Source organism: Vanellus vanellus, assembly GCF_965231255.1.
Source record: "Vanellus vanellus genome assembly, chromosome: 2".
Taxonomy (NCBI): Eukaryota; Metazoa; Chordata; class Aves; order Charadriiformes; family Charadriidae; genus Vanellus; species Vanellus vanellus.
Genome location: NC_138906.1, coordinates 146,543,891 through 146,566,690, shown reverse-complemented (window position 1 = coordinate 146,566,690; position 22,800 = coordinate 146,543,891). Strand labels below are relative to the sequence as shown.

The following is a 22,800-nucleotide window of genomic DNA, read 5'->3' as shown; positions in this document are numbered from 1 at the left end:
TTCCTAGACTTAGGCCATAGGTCCATAAATCTTTACAAACGTGATGTGCTGTCTACCAGATCAAAATTATAATACTTTATGTTCTTGCCCTTTCTTTCTATTAAATGAAGCAATAAACAGTCCATTTTGTCCATGACATCCTTTGAAAAAAAAAAATATCTTACATATGGCTAAAACTTGGAAGCAGACAGCGTATGAATGCAGAGCCCTATTCAGACCTCAACAGATCTGCTGTTCCCAAGAACAAGAGCGTTCTCTCCAGCACCGCTGGAAATGTTGCAACTATCAAGAAAACATTACTCAAGTTGCAGTCAAGATTACTCAAAATTTGGCATAAAAACCCTATTCTATTTGGAACTACAGCAAACTTGATCCAGGTCAGTAAAATCCAGGGTGCACTTTCTGCAAATCTAGCAACATCTTTGCCTTTTAATAAACATAAATGAGGTGTAACTTCTGTTTACACACATTCATCTGGGCTTTTTTCCTTTACTAAAGGATACCATTGCCTAAAAAACATTTTATGTTTGAAGAAATGTTAGTTCTATGAAAATATGGTAAAAAATTACATTAAAGCACTTCAATATATGAATCTATGGTGACAGCAGAACAGCACTATAGCGTTTAATGGTACATCTGCAATTCATTTCACTCCATCAGCCAAAAGATGCATTTATACTGTAGCTATTACATTTTGAGAAGAGTTTAAATTACAAAACTTGAGAGAGCTTCAAAGCAAATCTTAATCTAAGCACCTTGATCTTGATGGCCCAGTTAAAAAAAAAAATAAGATAGAAGAGACCCTCTTCAACAAAATGCAGAACAATTGTACTTAAATCGAGTTATTTTTAATTTCCTTTCATAAATCAATTAAATGTACCAACCTGGGGGTTGGAGCATTTTATTTCAAGGGACTCAAGGTCGACATGGAGGCAGACAACAAATGAGTGTCTGGATTCTGGCCCCGAAGCAAGCAGTTTCTGTGAAGTAACAGCTAAAGTAGAAGTACAGCCCATTGGTTCCACTAAATTAAGTGTCATCTGTTGTCCGAGGAGAGTATATATACTGAAATGATGCAGACTAATAGTCCATGGAAAAGCATCACCTAATGATTAAAAAGAAGGGAAAACAGTTAAATAATTGCATAATAAAAACTAGGCAATTATTTTCTCAAAACCCAGTAAAGGCCTTATCCTAAACCCCCTTAGAACTCAGCAAGTACGTCATATATACTTATATGTGTTTACAGGTTTTAATACTAAAAAGAAGAATTATCTCTCTTCCAAAAATTTACAGCTTGCATCTCCACAGTGGTGCCACAGAGTAAAGCCTATCCCAATGCACTGCTCAGGCAAATGAGACCTCGATCACAGAGCAGCTCATTCCACTGCCTCCGCTTGACTTCCTAGGAACAGAATGGTGACGGATTTTGTTAAAGCAAATTACGACAGACATACACGGAGCACTTCCTTTCTTATATTTAGGAGGCAGCCTACCATGAATAATTATGAAGAATAATCAGTGAGGGAACTAGCAGTGTCCGGTTGAACTATAAAATGGCTGCAACTTCAGTACAAGCCGTTTTCTTCAGATTGTCAATAGATGGGAAAGAAAAGGGAAAGTTTCCAAAGCACAACCACAGGGAGAATTATTTGGGTAGGTCTTTAAAAGGAATTCTTCTTAGTGAGAGAAAACCTTCAACAGCTCTACCAGCTAGAGTTGAAAGGAACTGAGAACACAGACCATGGAAACTGAAGCAGAACCCTTGTGGTGGGTTTGACCTTGCCTGACCACCAGGTGCCCACCAAAGCTGCTCTATCGACTCCCCTCCTCAGCTGGACAGGGGAGAGAAAATATAATGAAAGGTTCCTGGGTCAAGATAAAGACAGGGAGATTGCTCAGCAATTACTGTCATAGGCAAAACAGACTTGGCTTGAAGAAATTAATTTAATTTATTGCCAGTTAATACCCAAGTAGGATAATAAGAAATAAGAACAAATCTAAAACCATCTTTCCCCCACCCCTCCCTTCTTCCCAGGCTCAACTTCACTCCCAAATTCTCTACCTCCTTCGCCCTGAGTGCTGCAGGGGAACGGGGAATGGGGGTTGAGGTCAGTTCATCACGTTGTCTCTGCTGCTCCTTCCTCCTTATACTCTTTCCCTGCTCCAGCGTGGGGTCACACACACAGAGGTGCTACCAACCAAGCTGATGGGCTTGGCCTTGGCCAGCAGTAGGTCTGTCTTGGAGACAGCTAGAGGTGGCTCCATCCAACATGGGGGAAGCTTCTAGCATCTTCTCACAGAAGCCACCCCTGCACTCCTCCCCACTACCAAAACCTTGCCATGTAAACCAAATACAATCCCACATAGGATAACTGGGTCCCAGAGAAAGAATTTAGGGTCTGCAAGAGACACTGAACCAAAACCCAAAGAATACTCAACAGAAATCAAGACAATGAAAGATACATGGGTAATTCTAATTTTACCTGAAACAGATGTGGGGTTTTGCTCCTTAGAAGTACAAAAGCATAACAATTATTTCAGGGTTGTTCCCCTCCCCCTCCCCCCGCTTCTAATGAAAGTCTTCATCATTCCATTTATCAGATTTTCTGCTGAGGAAGTTGGGCCTTTTTGCCCCTACTTGAATGATGTGTGTCCAGCATGTGAATTTTCAATCCACCAAGAGAAACTGCCTGCCCCAATTCAAAGTAACATAAAGTGGGTGGCTGCAGTCGCAGATCCAAACACAGCAGCCTGGTGAGCACCCACGAACCTCAGTCTGGGCCGAAACAGTCTTCATCTTTGTACAGAGCACATTCATTTGGAAGAAGAGGAGGAGAAAAGTTCTCCTTCCTATATCAAAATTCAGTAGATTATTTGGTTTAAGGTTTAATTTTCAAGATTTGGGCCTGGAGTAATGGGTAAGAGTCCAAATTAATCTAATACACCAGAAGCATGGGAGCCAGTCTTGAGAACAAGAACAGAAGATGGCTGTTAAAAACAAGCATACACTGGGGTGGGCTCTTGGGAGTCTCAAAAGGCAATAAAAATTTCAAACTAGTGTATTTAAACAATATATGGAGAGCGTGTTTGCTGCCCAGTGTGGCCTATGGTCAGCACGGTCCTGCTGAGAAATCACATCACTGAGAAATAGCACCAATTAAGCATTAACTGTGATTATTTAAAACAAACTTCAGTAGAATTTTGAAATTAAAATAAAGCTGGATCCAAACATCTTTTTGCCATATTATTTTAATAAGAGTTCTTTTGTTTCTTCTGCAGGTGGCACCAGCAATAAATTTATATGGTCAGGAGTATATATCAGGAGAGTCTGTGAGTCTCATCCAAAGAAAGAACTGAAAAATGCAGTAGTTTATTTTGAAGCTATTGCATACTGAGGAATTCAGCTCAGCCAAAGTAATTTGAAAATATTTTGGAAAGGTTTCAGATTAGAAATTTAAATGTAGTTAGCAATCTGCATTTTTTCCAAGTTCAGTCAGCCAAGAAATATTAATTGTAATAGATGGAAAAAATTCAAATGCAAAGTCAACTCTAATAACATGTTACTAATTACTACACATGAACTTTGTTTTTCTCTGTGACCACCACAGTAAATTAACATAGTTTATATTTCATGGATTAGAAAGAATCTTCAAAGAAAATACTGAATGTTAACTCTAATGTGCTGCATACATTATCTACCTTAAAAGGAAAATACCAATCAAATTTTACCAATGTACAGAAACCACAGAATACTGAACACACACTGTAGTAATATACGGCAAATTTACAACTATAAAATTTCCCCTAATGTCATGAATTACCTCTTCTTCAGCTCCATACACACTATTTGACCATTCTAACATTATACTGGAACTGTCCACCTGATAAAACCCTGTTTTGTTGTTGTAAATATGTTTGATTTGTTTTTTAAAAAACTTTACCTGCATTAGTTTGCTGACTGGTTTTATGAAACTATTTAAATAATTAATTCAAAGTGTCTAAACATTAAAAGCAACAGCGTTTATAGGATTTTTTTAAAAAATGATTTATTAGTAGGAAGAAAGAAAAAGCCAGGGCCACGCTAGGCAGATATTTTCTCAACATCCGGCCTTCCCATCTATGTATACTACTGTTTTATCACCCAGTTGCTGAGATTCTTTTATGCTGAAATATTATAAGTAAACCTGACATTGCCTTCAGTGGAACTAGAGCTCACCCTACATCCCTTATGGGCAAGATTCTAAGATACACAGGAAAAACTCCTAGTATGGTTGAAGATTCTGGTTAATTCCTGATCTACCACTCTCGTAAATCCTTATTTTTGATTTCCTCAAACATCACTACTGATGTAAAAAACTTGAAAACGCATTCAAAATGTATTTCAACTGCTTTGAAAACTTTTTAAGTTTATAAATACCACTTTCAGCTCTTTGGCAGTTGACTGACACAATCACCAGAAAATTTTCAAAGAATTGGCATTCATCATGTATCTGCTATTTGCAGTAGTTTAGCAAGACTCCTTTCCTACAGAGTATTTGAGTTATTTTTCCAATATGTATAATTTCAAGTTTTTGCTATGTGCAAGCACTTTCTCTGGTAGTCCCTTGATGCACTTTGTTTCTTAGCTAGAATTCATGTTCATTATAAGCTTTTCCATATGCATTACATACAGTATTGACAAATGTACTTAACTACTAATAATTGTTATATGTTTGCTCTCACTTTTATATGACACTTCTCTTTATTTTAAAAAAGAGAGTGCGGAAATGGCAGTTGTAGACAATACTGTGTATACAATGTTGACAGTTGTGAAAAAGAGAAGTTTTATCTGTTTAAAATTAGTAGTGGTAGGAGAGATCATGAAAGTTTTATCATGTGTATGATCTGTGATGTATTCCCAGGCTTACTAAAGGTATCCTTGGGAACCTCCAAAAAGCATCTTGATTAGTCTGTCTTCATTTCCATTTCCGTACTGACACTGCAGGGTCTTTACATGGATTTCCAATGCGCTCGCATTCTCATGTGACATGCAGAGTTTAATAGATATTGCAATCATTACATGTTAGGTCACTACTGTGCTTCCTCCCAGTCACGCAACAGGGAAGCAGTTGTATGACTGCAGATCCTAGATGCACGCAGTCAGAAGCCCTAAGGGCTCTGCCCAAGTCCAGAGCTTGCTTTCAGCAGGTGAGACTCAGTTCCACAGACCTCAAATGCAAGCACAAACACACAGGCTTTTCTAACTTAAACCCAGCTACTAGAGAGCTCTAACAGCTGAACATAACATTAAGAAGTTGTTTATGCAGAACTTCATTGCTATTCAGACACTGAAGAATGTCACTAGAACGTGAGAACTAATTTTATATGGTCATTAAGCATAACAGATAAATTAAATACAATAATTACCACGTTTAACATGGTGACAGTGAACATAAACTCCGCACACTATTTGAATGTCAGATATTCACCTTACAATTTACAGAAATTATTTTTCACTTATTATATTGAAGTTGAGCATATTTTAAAATCTAATGCAAGATGATAACTTCTAAGAATGGCAAACATTGCTGCTCTACTTTAAACATTTAACTGCCTTTTATGCAGGTTGAAATATATATGCTTCTATTATATTGTAGTAGTTTATGAACAATACATTTCATTATAATTAATTCACACACTAGTGTTAGAAGCCCTAATTTTCTGTTTCCCTACAAGTCACTGGACAACTTATTGAGTTTACACATACGCTAAAAAAAAATCCGTGAGGTTATATAATTTGTCAGATTTCACAAACAAAAGCCACCTCTTAAGATTTAAATGCTTGGAATACAGTGAGTTACATGATTGTCTGTATACGCTATCCATATGAAAACATGAACATCATATCCAGTAATATCAACAACGAATTTAAGATATTTTGAACACTGGTTTCTAAAGTGTATTTTACTCTGTCTTACCTAAGTATCTGTATCTGACCTAACCAAACATTTTTACAAAGATGGATTCATAAAGTTACTGGTATGAACCCAAAGAGGAATATTTTAATTGTGCTAGCTAAGGGTTATTAAAAAAGGATTGATGCAGGGGGAACAGACAAAAAAAAAAAGTAACTAGCTTAAAAATATGAGTGGGAGCCAGGAAAAGGTTCTAAATTAAAATCTTTTAAAATGTAAACTTCTAAATACATGAACATTTAATAGATGCCAAAAAATTCTCATTATTACTCTAAAACTTAGTGCTTTATCCAAAGAAAAATTTTACTTCCCTTTGTGTCCTCAATTTATTTTCCTATTATAACATTTTAAATTTTTGGATGCCACTTAGCAGTCCAGAAGTCTGAATCATAACTAAATATTTTGCCCAACTGTAAATCTCTCACATTTTATCCCATCACTATAGGTTGGGACTTATATAGATGAATTGTCAAGTATTTCAAGTTGGATGTACACAAACATGCACAAAGTCACAACTCGCCCTAAGCAGTTCTCTAAACATTTCAGTTCTGATCAAACTCAGTTTCTAAATATTTAATTTCTTCTTTGCAACTATTTTACTTAAAGGGCAGCAACAAATAGGACAGAGGTCCCCCTCTTTACAAGGAGCCAAAATGGAGAAGACAAGGGGCAACAGGTACAAGTTCCAAACGGACAGGTTTCACGTTCATAGAAGAAAGAAATTTTTTTACATTAAGAGCGATCATTCACTGGAACAACCTCCTCAGGGATGTGGAGGTTTTCAAGACGTGACGGGACAGGGTGCTGGATAATCTCATCTACGCTCCCCTTCCCACAAAAGTTTGGACGAGATGATCATTCAAGGTCCCTTGCAACCTGGGTTGCTCTACGATTCTGTTTTAATATCCTCACTGAATACTACCTCATGGACGGATCATCTGATTGATCTGAACTATAAATATAATACTTAATGCAATTTAATACCTTTTACTGAACTTAGTTGTATTTGTTATTCAACAGCAGTTCACCAGAATAAATCCATTTCTGTTCAAAAGTTACTTAGTTATGTTACTTAGTATGACAGAGCTAAATTACGTTTCTGAATAAGTACTGTACTTAAAATGTTCTTTTAAGTATTCATACAAACTAAAATTACCTCAGAAAAGAAATGTATCAGAACTCGGAAAACAAATGGAAAGACCTGATTGTGGGATACTGTATAAGCTATTTTTAGTATGTTGACATCTTGAGGCCAATAAGTCTCTGTGAGTAGGCTGCAATATCCCCAAATGACAATATGACTATGCTCCCTTTTCTTTCTCTTTTAGTTTTTCATATAATAAGAAAAATATGAGTGAGCACACAGCTTTCTTAAAAGTAACAACGCATCTTTGTAAACAAGCTTCTTACTTAAATCTTCTTTATTAAAGAAGGAATGATTCAAAAAATAGTTTCCAGGAAAAGCAAGGTTGAATAATTTCAGAGAGACGGTAACACATCTTAAGAATGATGGTATGTCCACAAAGATTGTTCAAAGACAGAATGCAAATTAAGAGACTCTCCCAATTAAAGTCCATAAAAATTATTTACCTCTACATGGGAAAAAAAAAAAAAAAAGAAGGTGACTTAAAAGCTTTGAAAAAACTTTTTAATAGTGTGTTTAAGGGGGGAGTTTTGGCATGGGAGAAGGCAACAGCGCCGTCAGAGAATCAAAAATATCAAGATTGTGAGAACTTCTGTTTGGCATTATTCCCAGAGCACAAATCCACACACAAATAAATTCCTTGCCATAGGCTTTATCCCAACCAGGGGGATTCTTTTCTTTCACTAGGATCGTTCCTTTAAATCTGGGTTTGACAAAATTCAAATGAATTCTTACTTTCATAAATGGTTTCAATTACATCATCAGTTTAAAAAAAAAGACTTCGGTTAAATTTATTTATCTTTTATCTCTCACTATGATTAGCAAATTAGCTCATTCCTACTGGAAGTTATTAGGAAAAACACATATACCTTTCTCTTTCTCTCTTTTTCTTTTTTTTTTTTTTTTTTTTTTTACCTTTTCAATTGGTAGGATCTCTAATATGACTTTCATTATTAAAAACTACAATTTTATTTTTGTTGCTGTGACTTAAGGTAAAATATAGGAAGGAGGAAAAGGGTCCAATATAAGTAGCAGAACAAAGGGAGAGGGAAAACACAAATCCAAACGAATTTCAGATGGCAGGAGCAAGAGTAGCTTTTGAACATGCTTTTGACAATTTTTCATAGCATATCCTTTATAATAGTTTATGTTTCAGTAATAAGTATGCAGAAAACAATAGTTTTCCCAGAAAATACTCTCACAAAAGCAATGGAACAATTGCTGCATCTCCCTCTCTTCACCTTAGAAGCAGCTGACCAGGCCTGCTGGCAGCAGATGGGGGTTGGCTCATTCAAAGGGGGAGAAGAGTTTTCACCCAAAAATTAGCAGGGCTCATTAACAAGGCTTTAAACTAGATTCGATGGGGGAAGGGGGTATTATCGGGTTTGCCCGTGGCCAACCAAGGGATGTTGTACCAAGGACAGAGGAACGGGGTGCTGGTGAGGGCCTACAGCCATTCGCTCCAAAATGTGCTGGCTACGCTGCAGCATGCTCAAAGTCTTAGGTAGACAAGCCTGGAGCTCCTGGACCAATAGGAGCCAATAGGGAGGCACCGTTAATGGCAAAGGAATGCCACCTGGAGAGCAGCACAAAGAAATTACAGCAGCTCCAGCCAAGTCAGCCTCAACGAAGACACAGCTGAAGTGCATCTATGCAAATGCACAGAGCATGGGGAACAAACAGGAGGAGCTAGAGATGTGTGCACACCTCCAAGACTTCGATCACATTGGCTTTGTAGAAACTTGGTGGGATGACTCCTATGACCGGAGTGTTGCCATGGAAGGCTACAGGCTCTTCAGGAGAGAGAGGCAGGGGAAACGAGGAGGCGGGGTTGCCTCATATGTCAAGGAGCAGCTGGAATGCATGGAGTTCAGCCTAGGGATGGATAAAGACCCAACTGAGAGCCTATGGGTCAGGATTAAAGGGAAATCGGGAGCAGGGGACATTACAGTGGGGGTCTGCTACAGGCCACCCGATCAAGGAGACTGAGTGGATGAAGCCCTCTGTAGACAGATAGGGGCGGCATCGCATTCACAGACCCTGGTTCTCATGGGTGACTTCAACCATCCAGACATCTGTTGGAAGGGTAACACAGCCAGGCATAGGCAATCCAGGAGGTCTTGGATTGCATTGAGGACAACTTCCTTCTCCAAGTGGTTGAGGAGCCAACGAGGAGAGGAGCTATGCTGGATCTTGTTCTTACCAACAAGGAGGGGCTGGTAGACAGTGTCAAACTCAAGGGTAGCCTGGGCTATAGTGAGCGCGAAATGGTCAAGTTTGAGAGCCTCGAGGCAGCAAGGAAGGTGCGCAGCAGGCTGACCACCCTTGACTTTGGGAGAGCTGACTTTGGCCTCTTGAAGAATCTGCTTGGTATGGTGCCATGGGATTGAGCGCTGGAGGGAAGGAGGGGTCCAAGAAAGTTGGTTAATATTCAAGGACCATCTCCTCCAAGCTCAGGAGCGATGCATCCCTACAAAGAGGAAGGCAGGCAGAAAAGCCAGGAGGCCTGCATGGATGAACAAGGAGCTCCTGGACATGACCAAAAGGGAAAAGGAGGCCTCTAGGGACTGGAAACAGGGGCGGGTAGCCTGGGAGGTATACAGAGGAATAGTTCGAGCAGCCAGGGATCGGGTCAGACAAGCTAAAGCCCAGATAGAACTAAATCTGGATGGGTTTGCCTTAGTTGATGAGGACTGGGTCAGAGACCAGTTAAGCAACCTGGACATCCATAAATCCATGGGTCCAGATGGGATGCACCCGCGGGTGCTGAAGGAGCTGTCTGAAGTCATTGCTGGACCACTCTCCACCATCTTTACCAAGTCTTGGGAAACGGGCGAGGTGCCTGAGGACTGGAGGAAAGCAAATGTCACTCCAGTCTTCAAAAAGGGCAAGAAGGAGGACCCGGGTAACTATAGACCGGTCAGCCTCACCTCCATCCCTGGGAAACTGATGGAGCAGCTTATCCTTGGTGCCCTCTCAAGGCATATCAAGGATAAGAGGGTTATTAGGGGCAGTCAGCATGGCTTTTCCAAGGGGAAGTCATGCTTGACCAACCTCATAGCCTTTTATAAGGAAATAACGAGGTGGATGGATGATGGCAGAGCGGTGGATGTGGTCTACCTTGACTTCAGTAAAGCATTTGACACGGTCTCCCACAGCATCCTCATGGCTAAACTGAGGAAGTGTGGACTGGATGACCGGATAATTAGGTGGACTGCGAACTGGCTGAAGGAGAGAAGCCAGAGAGTCGTAGTCAATGGGGCAGAGTCCAGTTGGAGGCCGGTAACCAGCGGAGTGCCTCAAGGGTCGGTACTGGGGCCCATATTATTCAATATATTCATTAATGATTTAGATGAGGGAATTGAGTGTACTATCAGCAAGTTTGCTGATGACACTAAGCTAGGAGGAGTGGCTGACACGCCAGAGGGCTGTGCTGCCATCCAGAGAGACTTGGACAGGCTGGAGATTTGGGCAGGGAATAACTTAATGAAATACAACAAGGGAAAGTGTAGGGTCCTACATCTGGGCAGAAACAACCCCAGGTTCCAGTATAGGATGGGGAGCTACCTGTTAGAGAGCAGTGTAGAGGAAAGGGACCTGGGGGTCCTGGTGGACAGCAGGATGACCATGAGCCAGCACTGTGCCCTTGTGGCCAAGAAGGCCAATGGCATCCTGGGCTGTATTAGAAGGGGGGTGGTTAGCAGATCGAGAGAGGTCCTCCTTCCCCTCTACTCTGCCCTGGTGAGACCGCATCTGGAATATTGTGTCCAGTTCTGGGCCCCTCAGTTCAAGAAGGACAGAGAGCTGCTGGAGAGAGTCCAGCGTAGGGCAACTAAGATGATTAAGGGAGTGGAGCATCTCCCTTATGAGGAAAGACTGAGGGAGCTGGGTCTCTTTAGGAGACTGAGGGGTGATCTTATTAGCGTTTATAAATATATAAAGGGGGAATGTCATGAGGATGGAGCCAGGCTCTTCTCAGTAGCGACCAGTGATAGGACAAGGGGTAATGGATTCAAGCTGGAACACAAGAGGTTCCACTTAAATTTGAGAAGAAACTTCTTCTCAGTGAGGGTGACAGAGCACTGGAACAGGCTGCCCAGGGAGGTTGTGGAGTCTCCTTCTCTGGAGACATTCAAAACTCGCCTGGACGCCTTCCTGTGCAACCTCATCTAGGTGTTCCTGCTCCGACAGGGGGATTGGACTAGATGATCTTTTGAGGTCCCTTCCAATCCCTAGCATACTGTGATACTGTGATACTGTGAAATCTGGCCAGGGACATTAAGACAAACAAAAAATCCATCTTTAAGTATGTCAGCAAGAAAAGAAAGACTAGGGAAACTGTGGGCCCTCTCTGGAAGGAAACGCAAGAGCTGGTTACCCGGGACAGAGACGGAGCTGATGTACTCCATGACTTTTTTGCCTCAGTCTTCACTGGCAAGGACTGCAGCCACACTACCCATGACTCAGAATGCAAAGGCAAGGATTGAGAAAATGGAGAACCGCCCACTGTAGGTGAAGATCAAGTGCAAGACCACCTGAGGAATCTGAAGGTGCACAAGTCCATGGGACCTGATGAGATACATCTACAGGTCCTGAGGGAACTGGTAGATGAAGTCGCTAAGCCACTAGCCATCATATTTGAGAAGTCGTGGCGGTCTGGTGAGGTTCCTGCTGACTGGAAAAGGGGAAACATAACCCCTGTTTTCAAAAAGGGAAAGACCCAGGGAAGGAAGACCCAGGGAACTACAGGCCAGTCAGTCTCACCTCTGTGCCTGGCAAGATCATGGAGCAGATCCTCCTGGAAACTCTGCTGAGGCACATAGAAAACAAGGAGGTCATTGGAGACAGCCAGCATGGCTTCACCAAGGGCAAGCCATGCCTGACAAATTTGGTGGCCTTCTACAAAGGGGTTACAGCGGCAGTGGACAAGGGAAGACCAACTGATGTCATCTACTTGGATTTGTGCAAAGCGTTTGACGCTGTCCCACACGATATCCTGGTCTCTAAATTGAAGAAACATGGATTTGACCAATGGACCACTCGGTGGATAAAGAACTGGCTGGATGGTGGCACTCAAAGAGTTGCAGTCAACAGCTTGATGTCCAAGTGGAGAGCAGTGACGAGTGGCGTTCCTCAGGGGTTGGTACTGGGACCTGTACTGTTCAATATCTTTGTCAGCGACATGGACAGCGGGGTTGAGCGCACCCTCAGCAAGTTTGCTGATGATACCAAGCTGTTTGGTGAGGTAGACACGCTGGAGGGGAGGGATGCCATCCAGAGGGACCTGGACAGGCTGCAGAGGTGGGCCCAAGCCAACCTCATGCAGTTCAACAAGGCCAAGTGCAAGGTCTTACATCTGGGTTCGGGCAATCCCAAGCACAAATACAGGCTTGGCGGGGAAGGGCTGGAGAGCCGCCCTGAGGAGAAGGACCTGGGTGTGCTGATTGATGAGAAGCTCAACATGAGCCAGCAATGTGCAATCGCAGCCCAGAAGGCCAACCATATCCTGGGCTGCACGGATAGAATTGCGGCCAGCAGGTCAAAGGAGGTGATTCTGCCCCTCTACTCCACTCTCATGAGACCCCACCTGGAGTACTGCATCCAGCTCTGGAGTCCCCAGCACAAGAATGACATGGACGTGCTGGAGCGTGTCCAGAGGAGAGCCACGAGGATGATCCGAGGGCTGGAGCACCTCTCCTATGAGGAGAGGCTGAAAGAGTTGGGACTGTTCAGCCTGGAGAAGAGAAGGCTCCGGGGAGATCTTATTGCGGCCTTCCAGTACCTAAAGGGGGCCTACAGGAGAGCTGGGGAAGGACTTTTTACTCGGGCATGTAGCGATAGGACAAGGGGGAATGGCATTAAACCAGAAGAAGGCAGGTTCAATTTAAACATTAGGAAGAAGTTTTTCACTTTGAGGGTGGTGAGGCAGTGGAACAGGTTGCCCAGAGAGGTTGTTGAGACCCCATCCCTGGAGGTGTTCAAGGCCAGGCTGGATGTGGCCTTGGGGAACCTTGTCTAGTGGGAGGTGTCCCTGCCTATGGCAGAGGGGTTGAAACTCGATCTTCGAGGTCCTTTCCAACCTAAACCATTCTATGATTCTATGAAATACACAAAGCAGCAGCAAAACTTTCAAAAAATTATAATTCAAGAATACAACGATGAACTAACTATACACCAATGTACTGGTTTTGGCTGGGATAGTGTTCATTTTCTTCATAGTAGCTGGTATGGTGCTATGTTTTGGATTTGTGATGAGAACAGGTGTTGATAACACAGGGATGTTTTAGTTATTGCTGAACAGTGCTTGCACAGTGGTAATTGGTTTTCTGCTTCTAACACCATCCCAACAGTGAGTAGGTTGGGGGTACATGAGAAGCTGGGAGAGGACACAGCCAGGACAGCTGACCTCAACTGACCAAAAGGGATATGCCATACTGTCGTGGTTTGGCCTCAGCCAGCAACAAAGAACCACGCAGCCACTCGCTCGACTCCCACAGCCGTGGGAAAAATTGGCAGAAAAGGGCAAAACTTGTGGGTTGAAATAGTGTAAGTTAACAGAATAGAAAGAAAAACAGTAACACCGGTAAAGGAATATAAGAACACGATTACAGTACCACTGCGCAGCGCACAGACCCGACCCACACAGCTGCAGCCGCCCCGGAGTGGCGACTGCCTCCCTCTCCCAGGCTAGTGCCTCTTATAGCTGGGCATGGGTCAGGTGGTATGGAATACTTGCCTCCCCTGCCGGTTCCTTGGGGAAATTAACCCCATCCTTGCCAGAACCAGGACACATACTCTATGATGTCATGCTCAGCAATAAAAGCTGGGGGAAGAAGGAAGGGGGGAGGACATTTGGAGTTACAGCATTTGTCTTCCCAAATAGCCGTTATGTGCGATGAAGCCCTGCTTTCCTGGAGATGGCTGAACACTTGCCTGCCAATGGGAAGCAGAAAATTAATTCCATATTTTGCTTTGCTTGTGTGTGTGGCTTTTGCTTTACCTATTATACTGTCTCTATCTCAACCCATGAGATTTCTCATTTTTACCCTTCCAATTCTCTCCCCATCCCACTAAGGGGGAGTAAGTGGCTGTGTGGGGCTGAGCTTCCTGCTGGGGTTAAATCACAACAACTGGCTTTTCCAATGAAATTTTAAACTTGGATCTAAGGCTAGATCTCATGGATGCCGTTAAAATCAACCCAAACCCCAAGACTTGAGACCATTAGGGATACTTGCCTCGCCTATTTCCAATACACAGTTTTTCATATGAATATCTGTAGAGTAAGATTTTTGTATCAGTTTTCCTTCAGAATAATGCTGTAAACCCATTTACCGTTTACTGTGATTATTTTTAAGGGCTCTATTTAAAAAAATAAAAGTATTTCGCTTGGTCCTTTACAGCTTATCCCCTCCTTTCAATTCCCAATCAGTTGCAGAATGTTAAAAGCTGATTCTTGTCTCAAATTGGTCTACATCTCAAACCTGTATCAAGTATTAGTTTTTCCAATAAGAACTACCGTACTTTTTCTCAACCTGAGCCTATGCACAATAATATCCCCCCATCAACACTTACACAAATCTTCTCAATGTTTTTTTCTTCAAATCTACAAAAACTTTGCTACAATCCCTATAGCCACAAACCAGAACACAAATGTTGCCTATCATGATTACCAATAAAGTAAAAAATTGAAGTAACATTTTTTTTTCTTTTGAGAGTCTGCTATATTTATGAATGTCTTTTCTTGTTTCACATAGAATCACAGAATATTTCAAATTGGAAAGGACCCATAGGATCATCAAGTCCACCTCCCTGCTCCTTGCAGGACTACCTAAAGCTATACCATATGACTAAGAGCATCATCCAGACGCTGCTTGAACTCTGACAGGCTTGGTGCCATGACCACTGCCCTGTGGAGTCTGTTCAGTGACCAACCACCCTCTCAGTGAAGAACCTTTTTTCCTAATGTCCAGTCTGAATGTTAGACCCAAGACTTTTTTTTTTTTTTTGGCCAGCAACGGTGGCATGAGAAGTTTTTCCTAACCTGCCTCCATTCTGTCCTAGAATTCACAACTCACTGTCCCCTCCTGTTGTGTCAAACCAACTGTTTGTGGCTACACAGTAACTCAAATGACAAAACCTATGAAGGTAAAAACTGCACTTCTGAATTCTTTTGGCTTCAAGAAACATACAAAAGATATCACAGAACTAACTTTTTGATGATGAGTTTCACTTTGATCTCTGTGGGGCAAACCTTGTCATTAGTATTTCTAGCCATCAATAATATATAACATACTGCTAAAAAAGCAGCACAACATCAGAAGTTTTCAAAATAAAATGAAGATAATTTTCATAACATTTAAAAATGGAAATTAAAGAGTAAGATTTTTTTGAGTTCATCACACTACCTTCTTCCAGGATGGGTCTCAGCACAACAAATGGGATTTCCTGCAATGGTTCCATGTGTTTGTGTCCAGCACTCATAATCTTTATCTGAGGCAAGCAGACAACAAGTGTGCCAGGCATACTTGCCTGCCCGTGGTACCAGCTTCGCACGGTCCCAGGAATGTCACCCGATACAATAGTACTTGGGGAAGGCAGGCTGTCATTCGGGATGAATACGCAACAAGATTGCACTTCAAGCTGAAAAAACAAAGCCAAGAAAGATTTCTCAGAAACAGATTACTATTTTTCCCCCTGATGCGGAGTATTCATCTTGGTACAAAATCTCAAGTTACTCATCCTTCACGGTTGATTGAAAATAGTCTTAGCTTTTAGTTGAATTAAGAGAAAAGAAGTCACAAAGTTAGAAAATAATATATTCTTGTAAATTATGACTATGGGAGGGGAGGGAAGAAAATGCGTGACTTTGGTCTGTAGATTTGATCAGAAAGGTGTTGCCATAAAAAGTGAACATACCTCTATCTACATTTCAACAGCTTTTTACAAGAAGCATAACTGAGTCAGAAAATGTTCTCAGAATGAAGCTGAGAAAGACCTCTTTTTGCAGTTCATTAGCTTTCGTTAGCAATAGCAAAGCCTCTAGAACTAACCAATGTTTTATATGCTGTTATTTTTCATAAAGACTTCTATAAAGACCTATTTCAAGGAAAATTCTGTCTTTGCTTTGTAATCAACAGTAATGAGCACGTACAAAAAGGTTGATCCTCAGACAAACTAGGAAAAATATAAACTTTAGTGAAAAACTGACTTTAAAAGAAATGGATAGGCGCATACATACACAAAGAGAAAGAGAAATGAATAAAGTTCACAAAGTTTATACAGCTTTTGTCCTGTTTTCATTGCAAATCAAAAGTAGTGCGTATGGTTTCATGTGAAACAGCACTTTTTTGTCCTTTATTTTCTAGCGATGCTGTTACCCTGAAATATATCTAACCATTCTACCATCTCCTTATGAGCTTCTAGCAAGGCTGAGTGAGCCCAAACCAAGAACTGAACTCATCATGACTTGTTAGCTTGGAGGTGGTGTAAGCTGCATACTGTTAGTCTTCTTTGGCTCTTACAAGTAATATCCTGCACCTGGATATCAAATAGCCCTAACAGCCTGCACACTTGAATACTTTAAGTGAGTACAAACTATGATTCACTTCATTTCTTCACAAAAGTTTGGAAAAGTCTAGTGTGCAAAATGTTGGATGCAAGATGTTAATTGTAGTTGTGACAGAAGAACATTTGTTTGCTGTAAAGTTACGCAACAGAATCTCTTCATTAGACATCATAAAAAACATCACAGCTTAAAACTGATAACCTAGGTTTGTACTCAATACCCTCCTGTCCTGGTTTGAGGACCATGACACCTCCCCTGAAGGCTAATAGTCCCTTAAGACCGCAATAGTGATTTGCAATTGAGCTGGAATTCCTCAGCACTGTAAGTACTTTGCCAGCCTAGTGAGAAGAACACAGATATTCATCTTTATTTCAGCATTTTTGTGCCCTTTTGCTTAAACAAACTGACAAGAATTCACTGCAGAAAAATAAAAGTAGAATTTTGCAAAAATAAACACATTGTTACATGAAGTCTGTGTTTGTTTCTAGTTTTAGAAGTGTTTGAGTTGTAAAATGAAGTTAATTACATCTTTGATAAGTAGTTTATTGATCCAAGGTTGCAGAGTGTACTTTATTTATACTGGATGAAAAGCAACAGTGTATTGTTACAGATGTAATAGATTTGCTTTTTTTTTTTTTTTTAACTGGTAAATTAGTCATCGTGTCAATTTGCAAAGATTTTTACAGTGACACATTAGACCGTTTTCTGGTCTATTAGTAATAGGTTGCAGGTCAAGCCATTGTGGGATAATGATAAATAGACGACAAAAGAACTTACGATCAGTATAACTTTTGTTTTATCATTGCATTTGCTGAGTAAACAGTTTATAACAAATCATCCATTCTTCATATATGTATCCATGATGATTAACAAGAAATGCTGCCTGGATACACAAACCATGTGGTAATAATAACCCAAAAATTCCACCAACTTGGAGAGATACTATACTTCATCACATTACCAGCAGCAGGATCTACAGGAGATAATTTACAAAGTACTCTTGAGAAGAGATCTCAATAGTCAGTAGAGTTTTTACGCTCAATTTACAGTTCAGTACAGCTTTTTACTGAAGACAAGTTCTTCAGATCATCTTTGTTCAATTCTACTTTGCCATATCAATAATATTGAAGTGGAATCACAACAGTTTCACTCCTTCAAATGCCTGAGGGCAATTCCTGTTTACGTAGGCATTACTTTGCCATTCATTTTGAAACAACTGAATGGGAGTTGGACCATGAATTTTGGTGGCATTTACATAACAACATCAGGCCCTCCATATGTAATATTATAGACTTGCTTACAGATATGGTTTGCTTGCTTGTGTTTCATTTGAAGTTTTATATGAATAAATGAGTTTTGCAAAACATCACAGGGTTTCAAAGGCAAACATAACGAACATATGGCAAACTTTCACATTTTAGGGTAAATCATGCAGTTACTATAATTACATACGAAATTGCCAACTTGGATGCACAAGGGCCCAATAAGTGCAAAATTGAATTGCACCTGTTGGATTTCTCAGAGGCAGATTCTGCTTACACACAACTATCAACTTCAACAGAATCTCTGTATGTTTATCTGACAGAATCTGGAGATCTGTCTAATAAGTTCCAGTGATGGAATGGAAGAGTGCATCTAAAATGATGGCATTATATGCTGGACAAAAGCGAGAATGTGTGCTACAGATTGCTTCACCAATCGGAAAGTGCTTTAAAATATATGTAATCCAAATATCTTAAAATTAAACTACATCAATAGCATATATTAAAGCTATCATATAAATCTTTTTACACTTTTTAAATAACTGTTAAACTGTGTGTCTAAAATTGTGAATTTAATGTAAAATGTGACTGATTTATGTAACTGAATATAAATCTGCAGCAGTAAATCTTGCATTAATGTAAGGATCTGACAATCCAAGGGAAAGAAAATGAAGTAATCTGCCAGTAAGAAGTCCTCAAGCTGGGGGTCAGATCCTGTTCATGGAAACCATCTGGTTGGGACCCTCCAAGCCACACCAAACACAAATGATCTTTTAAAAAAATATCCTATTCATTAATGCTTCGCAGCTGCACTGAGTGTTACTTCATTTTTCCATGGCAACATCCTTTCTGTTTCAAGGATCTTATTTCAGTTTTGGTAGCAACGTGTTCTTTTGCCAATACTGAACACATTCATGTGTTAAAGAGAAGGAATTATTACAAATTCTTGAAACAGAATAACCTCCTATTTTCATTTCTATTATGTCAAGGCCTATACATGCGAAGTAACGTCCACTAACGATAAACCAATGAAGTAAGCAGTATTTTCCCTTCTACCACTAAAAAGTTACGCAAAGCATATTGCTGTAAGCTTTTACTAATATATAAGCCTAAAAAAGTGCAATGACTAAGATCTCCGTTGTATAAAAAGGAAAGTATTAAGTTACTGGAATAAATGGAGTATTTTTACTTCATATTCTATACAAACAGAATGTTGCTTGATAGAGAGAACAGTGAAATATACACTACAGAAGAATTAGGTCTTCCTAACTAAGGATGGTGGGCAGAAGCGAGTGAAACAAAACAAGTGACATGCCATAGTTATCCTGCACAAGCAAAATGAAGAGGGACAGGTTGTAAAGGAGATTTTACAGCCTTTCACGATAGTGATACCCTAAGGAGATTCCCTTCCTTAACCCACATTTTATAGCTATATAAACAATTAGGGGCATTGAAGATGACCCACAAGGTGACACTCACATAAAGGTGTCTCCTGGGAAATGGCCTCTCTCTGCATTAATCATCACCCATCGTATGCTCTCAGCAGAAAGGCTAATGTGTTTTTCTGTATCTGAAGCTCCCAGAATATAACCCTGAAATGACTTCCAAAACTGTAAAGAACCACCATTACGCATCTCATGTAGTGGGGCTCTGGTGTGGTCACTATAAGACCGTAGCTCAGCCTCTGACATCCAAATTACCTCTACCCAATTAGACCATCTGCAGTTGAGCCAGACACACACTGTTTGTTAGAATTTTAAAAGGCAGGCCAGAAATACATGTTTTGAAGTTAGACAAAAAGTAAAAATGATATAAATAGTACACGAGTAAGCGAACTAAGAGTGCAGGCTACCTATACGTACAAACGAGTATCATAAGGATCAGCTACATTTTCTTTGATCACTTAAAACACAATGCCTTAGAACTACACAATATTCATATTCTTTTCTAAGAAAGCTTGATTTTAAAAAGTTTTTATTTAGTTATGGAAAATTTCACTTTTTGTCAGTTTGTGGTAAGTAACCAACTTAAGAAAATCATCCTATCTCACAACTGCTGAATAACTGCTGATAGCTATTACTGCTAAGTTACAATCACAGAATCTCTTCCTGACCCATGAACAAAGACCAGTGTTCAAAGAACAGGAACTCCAGTCAATCTCATCCTTACGTTTCTGTTCTTTCAATCAATGTTTCACTTTGACTACAATCCTGTACAAGTTATATACTTTAAAGAAAATATTTTTTTCGATAATTTCAGGAAACAGACTCATTTTTTCAAATAATTTCTGGGATATTTAAAGGCATGTGGAATATCTGGCTAAAATTTATACGTAATAATTACACTCTTATTTAGTTGGCATTCATTGCTACATTACTCATTAATTCATTTGCTTTTAATACAGATCCTTCATTATTCTTGCTGGAATTCAGCATTAACAACCAATTAAAAATAATTGTGTTTATACTGTTCCACTATTTTAGCAACTATTAGTATGAAGAACATGTGAAAAGCGAGTATTACCCTCCTACAGAATGTAACTGCCAAAAAGACTTCAAGGCTGCATATAAAGTCCTACAACAACTAAATAAGAAAAACAACTTTTTATAGTTAAGTATGAAAGTCTTTTCACTTAAATACTAATATCTTACCACAACTCCAATGCACAAAATCTTCATGCAATATTCTATCATGAGCAAGCCAGGGCTAAGGCAAAGCAAGTACCAGCTTTGAATCCAAAATAAACGTTCCAGTTACTTTGGTTCCAAATGCATTTAGTTACTCAGACTTCCACTAACAGAATAATCCTTTGATGATTTTAAGTCATGAAGTTCTGTTTTATCTGATGACAACTATAGACTTTTCTTTTCTACAACCGTGTTAATAAAAGATCCAGGAACATGAAAATAGCTTTAGAAAAAAACCTTAGAGTCTAAATGCTTCAGCACTTAACCAGACAAAATATTCTAGACATTTGCCTTTTTCATGCCAAATGATAATAAAATACAGAAAATCTGTATGAATTTAACATATAAATATATTTGTGTTTAATAAAATGTGTATTATGCTTAATAAATATATCATACTGTACTTGAACTGAAAAACAGAGTGTCGTGGTTTAGGCCAAGTCCACCACTGGGGACCGAAGGGACCCCAGACGGGACCGACAGATGCTCCCCTCTACCCCTCTACAAAGAGAGAGGCAGAGGAGGGAAAAGAGACTTATGAGTTTAGAAGGAACTAAACTACTTTAATAAAATATTAATAATAAAATAAAAAGAAATAATGAAATATATACAAAACCGTATCAAGCTCCCGAGATGACAGTCACGACACCGGCTGGCACTGGGGCAGCCCCAAGCCTTCGGGAACTGGATTCTGGATCTGCGTTCAGGATCGGGATCACAGGCAGATGAACAGAGTCCTCCTCAGACATCGGCCATTGAAGGAAGAGCCCGTGACGCTTTGATCCCTCAGCTTTTATACTGAGCATGAGGCAGATGGGATGGAATACCCTGTTGGTCAGTTTTGGGTCACCTGTCCTGTCCGCTCCTCCCTGCAGGTGGGACCCCACTATGCTTTTCCGCTTCCGACACTCCAACGTGGCAAATAACAAAATTGGTTGGCCTTGGGGGTTATAGCAATGAGTATAAGCAAGAGCCTCTCTGCACACCATGCCTGGGCATCAGCTGTAAACATTGGTCTTATCACTCAGAGAGTGAACATTGTTTGCACAATATGCAGTTAATTTCAGTTGTTAGAAGAGGCCCAGCTAAGAAGCAAAGTTACTGAACAAAATTGGTTCTGTTTTACCTCAAACCAGGACACAGAGTCATAACCCTTATCTTCTTATCCTCTCCACATTGCCTTGCACAAATTCCAGCTTTCCCATTTAGGCTGGTATTGAAGGAAAAAAAGCTATACATATGCATGTGTGTCTTGAAAAATATATTTAAATTAAATAGACATAAGGACTACTAGCAATAATAAAAAGAACAGCAAGCATATCTATAAATCCTTCATATTTCACATAGAAGGACTACTTCATATTTGTTTGGAAGCATGTTCTTGGACTTTTCCTGTGGTATTTCCTTGGAGCCTGTTGAAACTTTTCACTGGTAACATGTAATGTCCTTCTGGCAAGACACTGGCATATACTTTACCAAGCATAATCAAAGCTTAAGAATGAAACATATTGGAAGTGTATAAGCTGTTGTATGAATTCATAGGGCCATTTAATTTCAACACAGATAAAGACTAAAAGTATAATTTCATATTTATATTGATGAAAATTGAAAGCATGAGTACCTTACCAAAAAAACCTATAAAAAGTAAATAAGCTTATGTCCTCAAACACCAGAAAATATCTAATACAAAAAAAATTCTCTGCCGCTATTAGCTCCAATCCATGAGCGTGTTATGTCAGAACAGTGAAATATTTACAATTTACTGTCTGAGAAAACACGTCCCTATCACTGTCATCAGCTTTCATCTCCACAAAAAACCCCACTAGTTTTAACACAAACTGGTTTTTTTGTTTTCAGTAACAGGCAAGCATTATTTTTAGCTGGTCAGTATCTTAACCATTCTTCAAAAAAAATTCACTTTGCTGGTTGCTCACATAACAAAGCATACTTTGAAAAATATACAAGCAGAATATCTTAGTCCTGATTCAATTTTCCCCATTTATAAAGGATCCAGCCCTTCCTCATCCTAATTATTATATTTTTATTATAACTCAACCTGTAAGCCTTATTTATATATAGAGTCTCATTGTGCTAGGTACCACCCAGACATGTAACAAAAATACACTGCTTCTTCAAACAGCTTACATATTATCTCTCTTGACTCCCCTTATCTAGCCATTTTAAT

General features: G+C 40.0%; 1 protein-coding gene across 1 annotated transcript in view; it reads right to left on the bottom strand.

Moving 5' to 3' along the window:
- Nucleotides 1-22,800, bottom strand: part of VPS13B (vacuolar protein sorting 13 homolog B) — a 499,565-nt gene that overhangs the window by 230,036 nt on the left and 246,729 nt on the right. Inside the window, exons 23-24 of the mRNA XM_082499631.1 lie at nucleotides 15,507-15,741; nucleotides 885-1,105 (exon numbers count right to left, since the gene is read on the bottom strand). Of these exons, the coding sequence (XP_082355757.1) occupies nucleotides 885-1,105; nucleotides 15,507-15,741 (456 nt within the window). The remainder of the gene's footprint in view (nucleotides 1-884; nucleotides 1,106-15,506; nucleotides 15,742-22,800) is intronic.